The sequence below is a fragment of the Corylus avellana genome, chromosome 2, assembly GCF_965113065.1.
Source record: "Corylus avellana chromosome 2, dhCorAvel1.hap1.2, whole genome shotgun sequence".
NCBI lineage: Eukaryota > Viridiplantae > Streptophyta > Magnoliopsida > Fagales > Betulaceae > Corylus > Corylus avellana.
Window position 1 is genome coordinate 34,564,221 of NC_142491.1, and position 11,504 is coordinate 34,575,724.

The following is an 11,504-nucleotide window of genomic DNA, read 5'->3' on the forward strand; positions in this document are numbered from 1 at the left end:
TACCCTTGATGTTGTGGATGACCCAATTTGGTGTGCTTTTGCTGAAATGGATAGAAGATTTGGATGCATTGATTGCTTGCCCAAACCAACTGCTATAGGAATCTAAACAAGATTTAATAGTAGAAGCTTCTGCAGATGTTGCTTCTGCAAAGATAATAAGGTCATCAGCAAAGAGAAGATGTGAAATAGGAAGAATAGTTCCTGGCAATTTTAATACCCTTTAGAAGACCAAGAGATTCTTGTTTATGTAATAAACAAGACATGACTTTAGTGCCCAGCAAAAATAGGAATAGGGATAATGAATCACCTTGACGCAAACCTCTAGCTGGAGAGAAAACACCAAAAGGACTACCATTTATCATAATGGAGAAGGAAGTGGATGTGATACAGATTCGTATCCAATTAATCCAAACAGGGTGAAACCCAAGTTTGGACATAATGGATAAAAGAAAATTCCATTCCATTTGGTCAATGCTTTCTTCATATCAATTTTTACAGCCATAAGACCACCTCTACCTTTTTTGGATTTGAGAGTATGAATCAATTCATGAGTTAATATAGAATTATCCTGGATATTTCTTGAAGGTACAAAAACATATTGATATGGAGAGATAAAATGATGAAGAAGTCGTTTAAACCTGTTTTTCAAAATTTTGGAGATGATCTTGTAAATAATGTTCTAGAGTTTCAAATTAACTGAGAAAGGACCCAATTGCTTAGGAACCCGAGCAATAAAAGTGTGATTTTGTTCTTTCAATAGATGATTATTCTTGAAGATGTTCCAAACACTCTGGAGAACAACGTCCTTGACAACGCACCAATATTTTTTATAGAATAAGGCTATAAATCCATCAGGGCCCAGAGCTTTGGTCGATCAGACATTGAAGATTTCCTGTTCTGATGGAATAGAGCAAAGATTAATATTTTCTTCCTCAAAGATAGAGTAGTCAAATAAAGACAAAAGATCATCTGTGATAATAGGATTTGATGTAGCAAATAAATTATGGAAATGATATGTGAAGCAATAGCCAATCGCAGGTCTATCAGAAATCCATATTCCTGATGATAATTTGAGCTGATCAATAGCATTCCTGCGTCTCTTGATTAGTGTTGAAGTATGAAAGAATCTTGTATTCAGATCTTTACAGGTGAGCCATGTTTCTATGGACTTGCTTTTCCAGAGAATTTCTTCGTGAAGAAGTAGATCATTAAGCTGATTTTTAAGAGTGAATTCTTCATCCGAAGTCTGTGGTGAGTAACTGGATTGTTGAGTGGTATCAATCTGATTAATGGTATTATCAATTTTATTTCTGATTTTACCATAATGAAGAGTACTCGAGATCTTGAGGGCAATTTTGGTGGATTTCAGTTTTCTGGTTAGTGAGTAAGCTGGAGAACCTGAATGAAATGTATCCCAAGTTGCTGAAATAACATTAACACATGATGGATCCTTTGTCCAAAACTCTTTGAAGCGAAAAAGTAGGAGAAGATAGAGAGTTGAGGTAGAGGTATTTAGTAGAATTGGATTATGGTCCGAGACAAGAGCTGGGAGGTGCTGCATACAAAAAGTAGGAAAGAGATGAACCCACTGAGTGGATGCTATCCCTCTATCTAATCTTTCTTTGATAAGATGTTTACCATGCCTATGATTAGACCATGTAAACGGATTGCCAATAAAACCTAAATCAACAATACCAAAGGAATCCATAAAATTTTGGAATAAATCATTTGAAGAGCTTGCATAAGGCCTACCACCAATTTTTTCATATTGATTTAAAATCATATGAAAATCACCAATGCAAAGCCACGACCCATTGTAATTTTTAATGACTTTTGCAATCAAATCCCAAAATTTAAATTTGTGTTTGTTGTGAGGAGAACCATATATACAAGACAATAACCAAGGTTGTTGTGGAGGATCAAAATAGCACCAAGCACTTATTGTATTAACATTTGTTAGAAAACAATCAAGTTCCACACCGTTACGGCATGCCAACAAAAGTCATCCTTTAGTACCACAAGGAGGTGCATGGGCCATCAAAAAGAAACCAAGCCTGCTCAGAATAGTACTAGCAACAAGAGGATTAGCTTTAGTTTCAGAGAAGAACATAACATCATGAGAATGTTTTCTAACCTTAACCCTTAGACTACGAATTGCAGAGGCATGGGTTAACTCTCTACAACTCCATGCAAGGAACTTCATGGATTAGGAGGGGGCCTAGGCTGACCCACCTCCTTAATATCTGTCACCTCCAAAGAAAGAAAATCTCTAGCAGCATTGCCCCTTGGATAAATTTTGTTGGCGGTCTGGTTGCCTCTCAAAGCCCTAAAAAACCTGCGTGATAAGGCAGGGGTCCCCTACAGTGGATATTATATTGGTTTTGCCTCTTTGAGAGTTAATACTAGTACCTTGCCCTTGAGATCCAGTAGAGCTACTAGAGTCTGGAGGATGAGTCTTAGTTGGAGACAATTTAATATTTGAGCTGCCTGGAATTGAGGTGGTATAACTTTGGTTGTGAGATCCAATAGAGCTGCAGGAGATCAAATGATCAAGCTTTGTTGGAGCTAGAATAGCATATGGGCTGCCTAGAAGTGATGGGGATAATGGGTTATCCATACATGCTGACTCCATGCTTATGGGAGGCATTGAATTTCTAAGAGTTCTCAATAATAGTGCTGCTATCTCCAAGCTAGTCATAGAAGCAGTACAAGGCGATCATGGAGTCTTTATTTTCTTCAAGGACGTGGGGTAGGGTATTTCATCCATGTCAGAGATCCTTTTTTTTTTTTTTTTCTTTGGAGTTTGAGGGAATATTTGAGGGTAGAGGAGAAGAGGGAGCTGGAAAGATTGGGGGGGCACAATGGAATGGGAATAGGACCTGGGTGTAAATGGAAGAGTTTGAGGAGGGTGTGGTTTTGGGCGGGTATGGATGATGATGGGTAAGGGAAGGTATATTGTGGAGGGGGAGCTGGAGAAATAGAGGTGGTGGTTATGGTACTGAATTAAGAGGTTGGTATGAAAGGACGAGTTTGAGGAGGGGGAGTTTTGGGGGAACATGGGTGGAAACAGGTAAGGGAAGGTGATTTGTGGGATGATTTACGTGGTGGGTTAGGTCTGGAATTTAAGTGAAAAGGTTGAGGGAACCTAATGGGTCTATAAGGGTGAGTTATAGGATCATTTGGAGGAGTCCTAATTTGAAATGGGGTAGGCTGGTTGAAGTCATTGGGCTTGGTAGAGGGGTAGTCTGAAATTTCTTGAATATGGGTTATAATGGAGTCCATAGTGTATTCAAGCCCATATCCATAGAAGAAAGGATAAGTGAAATTTGGATCACTACTCACCTCCAGGCTCCATGAGAGGTGACAATCGAAGCTTCAGAAGAAGCCGTTGCATGGCCATCCGATGATAACCCATATTCTGATTCTTCCAAAAATGTAGTTGAAGCGATTCGAGGATTGGAAAAAGTAGTGGCCTTCAGTGATAAACTATATCTAACTTGAGGAGTGGCAAAATGGAGGATCTGGACAATTGATTTTTGTATGCCCAATTAGTTTTATTATTATCTTGTAATTCAATTATTATCTTGCTAATTGATTTTTTTATTATTATTTTTCTTGTAATTCAATAATCGGCTTGGCCCAAAGTCACAGTCAAATTATGGTGTGAATTTTTGTCAGTCTATTTACATGTTATTTTGTAACAATTTTGAAATCAATGAAGAATGATAATTTTTTAGTAAGATATTTTTGTAAGAGGTAAGATTTCTCTTTTTGAGGTGCAACTCATCTTCCTTTTGGCGGTGTGTAGTGAACCTTTTGCTTGAACAATAATAAGAAGTGATTAATCACTACAAAAAAATTACAATTTATTGACGGAGGTTTACTGACGTGTCAGATGACCTGACACGTCAGTAAACACGCCTGACGGGGCCATCCTGACGTGTGTAAGGCGTGAAGAATGTGGGTGTCAGGAAATGAGAATTCTTGACGTGCCATTTTTCACACGTCAGGAAATGCTGACGTGTTGAAATCAACACGTCAAAAAGAATTCCTGACGTGTCAACTTATGACACGTCAGGAATTCCTGACATGTCAATTTTTGACACGTTAGAAAATTTTTTTGATGTGTCAACGTGGCGCGTCAAAAAATTTCTGACGTGTGGAAAATTTGACACGTCAGGAGTTACTGACGTGTCAAATAATGACACGTCAATAATTCCTGACGTGTGAAAAATTGACACGTCAGGAATTATTGACGTGTCATTATTTGACACGTCAGGAATTCCTGACGTGTCAAAAATTGACACGTCAATAACTTTGATTCGTTTTGAAATTTTTTTTCCCTCCCCCCTATATTTTTTGTGATTAATTTCAGGACTATACCCGAATTTTGTGTTACGATTAACCTGATATTCAATCTATCCATCAAATCAATGCAAATAATATACAATTTTTCCATCAAATAACATACATCATATCCATTAACAGCAATCACAAATTATCCAAGAAAACTAACTTCAACACATCAGAATATCACAAATAACATAATATATATACACCAATCACAAACTATCCATCAAAACTAACTTCAACATGCCAAAATGACACAAATCACAAACTATACACCAAGACTAACTTCAACACACCAAAATGACACAAATAACATAATATACACCAATCACACAAACTATCAACGAAAACAAACTTCAACACACCAAAAATGGCACATACTAACTATCTATACACCAATTACAAACTATCCACCAATTACAAACTATCCACCAAAACAAACTTCAACACATCAAAAATGACACATACTAACATAATATACACCAATCACAAATATAATTACATCAACTTATACACAAGTGTGAATGACCTAAAATTCTCAACCAGACTATCGATCATTGACATCCATAGCATCCTCTCGACGATGTCCATTACCTGCAAATGATAAAACAAACAATATTCACCAATAAAACAACCACCAAACAAATAAAATCCACTAACTGCAGATGATAATACAAACAATCATTGAGCCCGAATACAAACAATCACGTCGATAACGTGAAAGAAAAATGACTGAATATTCACCCAACTCAGTTGCATGTTAATTCTTCCACAGTAAATGATATAACTAAAATATATAAAACTTTGAAGGTAGCAGAAAATTCATATAAAAAACAATAGAAAAACATTAAGTCAATATATATGCATGGTCACAGAGCAATCAATAATATATAGACATGAGAGAATGAACTTCGTTTTTCTCATGGCAATTATATGAGACATATGATATTTTTCTTTTTTCCATTGCAATTATAGAACTTCCATATAGGTTATTAATGTTGGGAATTCAATGGAAGATATGATAAAAACAAAGGAAAAGCACCCTCTCTAGCATTCAGTGCATTTATATCTATTTATATTTAGAGTTACAAAATTAAGTTTGTGAATAATTATTCTTGATGAGTTCGATCTGCATGTGTTGCTTTGTTCCATGCAGTTATATCCATTTATACGTGCATGAATAATTCTAAATAATTATCTCAATCAACACTATTTCATAGTATACCAAATTGAAGCGAACAATTTAGAAGTTCACCAAACCAACCATGATATATAAACCAAATTTAACCAAGAGTTACAACATCATTAATTATTTAGAATGACTACAACATATCCAAACTCTTAATTTAGAAGTTCATATATATATATATATATATATATATATATAGACAGTTCTAAAACTAAATTGACTACTAACAAAGGTCATACCTGATCCACTGTCGACCGACAATCGCACCATCGCAACGGGTGGGGAAGCACTGTCTGGTGGAGTGTACAACCGCATCAGCTCCTCGAGTTGGCGGAAACGGGCATCAAACCTTGCTTGACGTTCAGCCTCCTGTTCAGCTACCTGTCGAGCTATCCGCGCATTGTTCTCAGCCATCTGCTCCGCCACTTGCTGAGCTACCCGCGCATTGTTCTCGGCCAACAACGCATCTATCTCTTCCTTGTGCTTCGCCCTCTCCGCCTCAAGCGCTCTATCAAGTGTGTCTTGTGATATCGTGGAGTACTTGGCATTTTCTGACCTTGCCTGTGACAGTGTATAGTATGAGCGAATGGTCCCCCGCACAGGCAGAATATTTGGTCCAGCCATCCGAACCCTACCGGCATACTCAGGCTTATTTCCAATTGCCTGGTCAAATGCGTCGTTTGGCACCCACCTTATAGTTTCCTCTGTGATGCTAGACGATGCTGCAGGGTCGGTGGGTATAAGCTCCTTCATCCGTTCCTGTTTGTCACATTAAATATTGAGTCAGTGGGGCGCACAACTGTTAATCGAAAATAATTTATCAAATATACAAGCAAGACAATATATGAAAGGTGAGTAGTAGCATACCCATCTCTCCTTTACAATATCATTCGGATATGAACCGTTCTTCTTTGTGTGTGAACGGACGTAATTTTGTGCCCGAGTAGGTTGATGGCCTAAACGTTCGGCCTGCAGATAACATAGGACATACATATACCATATTAACATATAAAATGATGACATGTACGTTCACATCTATAAGTATAGGATAAATTACACACTTACCTCCTCATGTGTCAACCTGGCATAACTCTTTGATCCGGTGCAATGCGGTGAATCATTTAATGCTCGCAATGTCTTCATTTTCGCCGCATACTCCTACACAGTTAACACTTTTAATATGTTAATACTAATACAATTACATACAATTAGGGTCACTACACAACACAAATAGTTTAACTCATGATCTACCCTATTCTCCTGGGTACACCATCTCTCTAATAATATATCCAAGTCGACAGCATTGTACTCTCCCAGCCTCTGTCCCCCCAGTCTTGCCCGTATAGTGTCCGGAATATCTTCCTCGGTAATGGCACAAATTTTTTTAAGATCATGCCTCCATGTCCGCAGCTTGGAGCCCATATCCTGAAATGCTTCATCCTTCACAGCTTCCAAGTTGTACTTGGGCGGGACGAAAAAGTATGCCTGCACAAGATCAACATTGACAAATTAAAAAAACTTAACATATGTGTATATGCATATAGATATAAACACGCATATATATTTGCAACTTAGAGCGTATATATACATATATACGCTCTAAGTGTCATCATATTATTAAAAAACATACCATCAAAGCGTCCCAAATATCCTCCTTGGTACGGTCCGGTACCTTCGACCAATCGTCTGGTATTCGGACAAAATTGCCGCTCCTAATTATGTCTCCGGTCATCCGCCTAAACCTCACGGCGCTAAATCCAACTGGCTGGAATGATGCATTGTACTCCAGTATGATCCGTTTGCCAGAGGGGGACTCCCGGCCGCCTATGCGAGTCTAGAATGGTGCACACCTCGATGATGGTGTTTCCTTCAGAATCGGTACCTAACAAATTTAAAATTAGAAAGGTAAGTTATTTCGAATTCAATATTAACTAACAAGTAAATTAAAACATAATATGTACGACATTAGAGCATATACACTTACTTATGGTCCGGACCTGCCGAGGGCCTAATCGGTCGCTGGGAGCAGGGTCGGTGGGCTGCGGGTCATCAGTGGCCTGTGCCCCACCAACCATGTCTTCTTGGGCCTGTGTCTCTGTATCATCCATACCTGCTTTGCATTTTTTTAGAATGTTTAGAATTCTCTGAAGTTGTAGTTGTAGTTAAATATAATTAATATTGCATCAATATAGTTAAAAATTTTCAAACTTATGAATCTTTAAAAAAAAACAGGCGGGCGTACCTGCGCTATGCTGGGTGTCTAGCCGCTCGACGTCACCCTCAGCACACTGTCGTAACTCGCTGTCCCGGTACGACCCAATCCGATACCCCATCTGCGCCATGCCTACCCGACTGTATGGAGCATGTACAGGGGTCTCCCCTCCCATAGTACCTGGAAGGACTGGTTTATATCCTTCCTGTATCCCTAGAAGCTGAGCAACGTCTTGTTGCTCGCTGTCATCAAGTTGGACTGCCGGAGACCCAGGCGACATCGACTGCCGCAATACGGCCGAGCCCCTGCGTGCTCTCTTCTTCCCCCTTGTACTCATGGTACCCTGTGAAAAAACACCACAAACCCAATTAATTTGATATAAAATGTATGAAATATTCACTACCTTAAGTATGCATGACTCATAATGGTACATAAGATATATATCAGATTTTAGCATATGCACAGATTAATTAAGTGTGTTGATGTAATGTGCATGTAGTGACCAACTACCAATCTAAACGTACATATGAAATTAACTATACAAATATATATACATACGCTTGGGTTGGATCTAAGTCGTGTTTGACGTATTCGATATGATCTTGTATATTGTGATCAAAATTTCTGGGCAGTATGAGGGGCTCACACTCGTGGTAATTGGCACATGAATCTGGATGTCCGTCACCCTGACCAACGTCGTATATGTTTCTAGGTTTGGTCGTTACTGCGCAAGCCCAATCTAGGCACCTATCATCTTGTACGTAAAATACCTGGTCAACTTGTGAAGTTAGCACATACGGCTCATCAGAAACTAGTTCTCCCGTGTGGACAAGGTTTTTGAAGTTGACAAGTACTATACCATACTCATCCACCTTGTACCCCTTGTCCCTGGTGTTGTCTGCCCAATCACACCTAAACATTACGTACTTAGTCCTGTTGTAATACTCAACCTCAAGTATTTCCGTTAACTTTCCGTAGTACGTGTCGCCATCAAGAGTCAGCACACACACCCCGCTGTTCTGGGTCCTCTTTCCGGCATCAGATGCAATAGTGCGAAATAGTTTGCCGTTAACCACATATCTATTGTATCTGACTGCTGCCTCCCTCCGCCCTCTACAATGCATGACCAATTTGTCACCAAGTTCCTTCCTAGAGCGCTCGTCCAATCGATCGACCTGTGAATATATTACGTACAATGAAAACATACGGTTACTAACTTTACTTGATTTTAAAAAACATAGCACGCAAATAACTCCGACAATTGCTTTAGGTAAACATGACATCATTCTTACGTAGTCACGGTACCACTCGCAAAACAAGTCATAATGTTGGGTTTCCAACTGAGCCTCTGTTGTTCGTCCCCTATTGCATGATCGCCTAAGCGTATCTATGTGCATCCTACAATTCGAAATTATGTTAATTATAATTCAATACGAACAGTACTGTCACATGTTCATTGAGCATGCAAGGTGCGGGCAAAAGATATCGACTTACGTCCGCAATTGATGAAACTCGTCCAAGTTGAACATAATATACCGGTGTATCTGTGTCATTGTGATTCGGTCGAGCCGAACTCGTGTTCCATTTCCCTTCGAACCATCCGGATTTCTTTGTATCCTATTGTGAAAGGTTGGTGTGTTCTCTAAATATCTCGAACAAAACGTCACCAACTCAGTTGCAATGTAGCCCTCCGCAATGCAGCTCTCAGGAGCCGCTTTGTTGCGCACATTAGATTTGAATACTCCAAGGCTCCTAAAAATGAACCAATACATATTTTTAGTTTAGTTAGTACTTGACATGTATTGGCACCTTAAACCCAAAAATGCAAGAATATCCACAAACACATTTTACCTTTCTGCCGGATACATCAATCTATATTGTACTGGTCCACCGAGTCGGCATTCACGGATAAGATGCACGACCACATGAACCATACTCGTAAAAAGGTTGGGGGAAAAAACCTGTTCCATCTTGCACAACGTGATACAGACGTCACGTTGTAGTCGGTTAATATCTTGTTCGGCCAATGTTGTTGAACATAGGCACCTGAAGAATGTGGACATCTTAACAAGAGGTCTAACCACGTTGCTTGGAAGTGATCCACGCAATGCAATAGGTAGAAGCTGCTGCATCAATACATGACTGTCATGACTCTTTAACCCGGATATCGTACGGTCCTTAAGTCGTATACAACGAGAAATGTTCGAAGCATATCCGTCGGGCACCCTTACATTTCGTAGCACTTTCAAAAAATGTGTTTTATCATCCTTGGACATCGTGTGGGTAGCTTGTTGAATATAAGTCTTACCATTCTGCGGGTCCACAAATGGATGAAGTGTACGTCTCAAACCTATTTCTTGCAAATCTAAGCGGGCGCCGAGGTTGTCCTTTGTTTTCCCTGGAATGTCCAGTATTGTACCAAGTATGTTGTCCATCACGTTTTTTTCTATATGCATAACATCAAGATTATGCCGCAATAAATTATCTTTCCAATACGGCAACCTAAAGAAAATACTTTTTTTCTTCCACACCACATTAGGAGTATTTGTCTTCTGCTTGTTTGCTTTTTCTTTCTCAGCCTGCCTTTCCTGACCGGCGTTCTCATCCCCAAACACCATCCCTTTTAATTGGCTTATGACTTCATCTCCACTTAGTACATCAGGGGCACATTCTAGCTCTACGGTGCCGACAAATGTTTCTTTGTTCCGCCTCCACGGATGATCCATGGGCAAGTATCGCCTGTGCCCCATATAACACCACTTATGGCCATGTTTTAACCATTTCGACCTTGTCGAGTTCATACAGCAAGGACATGCCTTCTCACCCTTAGTAGACCATCCAGACAAATCTGCGTATGCTGGGAAGTCATTAATTGTCCACATCAACTACGCTCGCATAACAAAATTATTTTTCTTTGAGACGTCATATGTGCGTACCCCTACATTCCATAGTTCTTGTAACTCCTCAATTAAGGGCTGAAGGTAAACATCTATATCCATTCCAGGTGAACTTGGGCCCGGGATAATCAATGATAGTATAAAAGATGTCTGTTTCATGCACATCCAAGGAGGCAGGTTGTAGGGCACAACCATTACAGGCCAAGTGCTGTGAGATGTAGTCATGTTCCCAAACGGATTAAATTCATCCGAGGTTAGTCCGAGCCTTACATTCCTGCTGTCCGATGAAAACTCCTGATGTAAGTTGTCGAATGACTTCCATGCTTCGCCGTCGGCTGGATGCCTCAATACGCCGTCGTTAGTGCGGCCTTTTGCATGCCACCTCATGAAGCGTGCTGTATGTTCTGACATAAACAACCTCTGTAGTCGTGGTATGAGTGGAAACCACCGCAACACCTTCACAGGACGTTTCTTGCCCGACGATATGGGTTGACCGTCCTCATCTAAATTAATTGCTTCAATCCATTTAGATTCTCCACATACGGTACATGAATCCAACTCTTTATTGCCCTTCCAAAATAGCATACAGTCATTACGGCACGCCGGAATCTTGTCATAACCCTAGCCCCATGTCTCGTAAAAACCTTTTCGCCTCATACGTATTAACTGGCAGAGTTTCATTACTCTCAGGCAACAACTGATTGATGAACTCTAGGAAAGCCGAGAAAATCGAGTTACTAAGTCTACCAACGCACTTCAAGTTGTACAGGTGAACAGTCGCACTTAGTTTGCTATGTTTTGTCCCAGTATGAAGTGGTTTCTCCGCCTTTTTAAGTAGGTTGTAGTACTTTAGTGC

At 39.8% G+C, this 11,504-nt stretch overlaps 1 protein-coding gene across 1 annotated transcript; it reads right to left on the reverse strand.

The window, feature by feature from the left end:
• Nucleotides 1-874: 874 nt before the first annotated feature.
• Nucleotides 875-11,504, reverse strand: LOC148587684 (uncharacterized). The gene is made up of 13 exons (XM_088512756.1): nucleotides 9,603-11,504; nucleotides 9,246-9,503; nucleotides 9,044-9,149; nucleotides 8,306-8,926; nucleotides 7,782-8,094; nucleotides 7,524-7,649; nucleotides 7,390-7,421; nucleotides 7,212-7,304; nucleotides 6,791-7,024; nucleotides 6,407-6,508; nucleotides 6,203-6,298; nucleotides 5,779-5,920; nucleotides 875-1,398 (listed from the first exon to the last, which is right to left on the reverse strand). Exons 1-13 carry the CDS (start codon nucleotides 10,631-10,633, stop codon nucleotides 875-877), a joined length of 3,678 nt encoding a protein of 1,225 aa, XP_088368882.1. The 5' UTR covers nucleotides 10,634-11,504.

What these genes read in the sequence shown, in the direction of transcription:
- LOC148587684 (XM_088512756.1), bottom strand. Translation starts at nt 10,633, where the DNA reads ATGTGGACAATTAATGACTTCCCAGCATACGCAGATTTGTCTGGATGG. An exon ending in GAGTTTCATCAATTGCGGAC is followed by an intron (nt 9,150 to 9,245) that starts GTAAGTCGATAT and finishes TTCGAATTGTAG; the next exon opens with GATGCACATAGATACGCTTA. An exon ending in ATATTGTAAAGGAGAGATGG is followed by an intron (nt 6,299 to 6,406) that starts GTATGCTACTAC and finishes TGTGACAAACAG; the next exon opens with GAACGGATGAAGGAGCTTAT.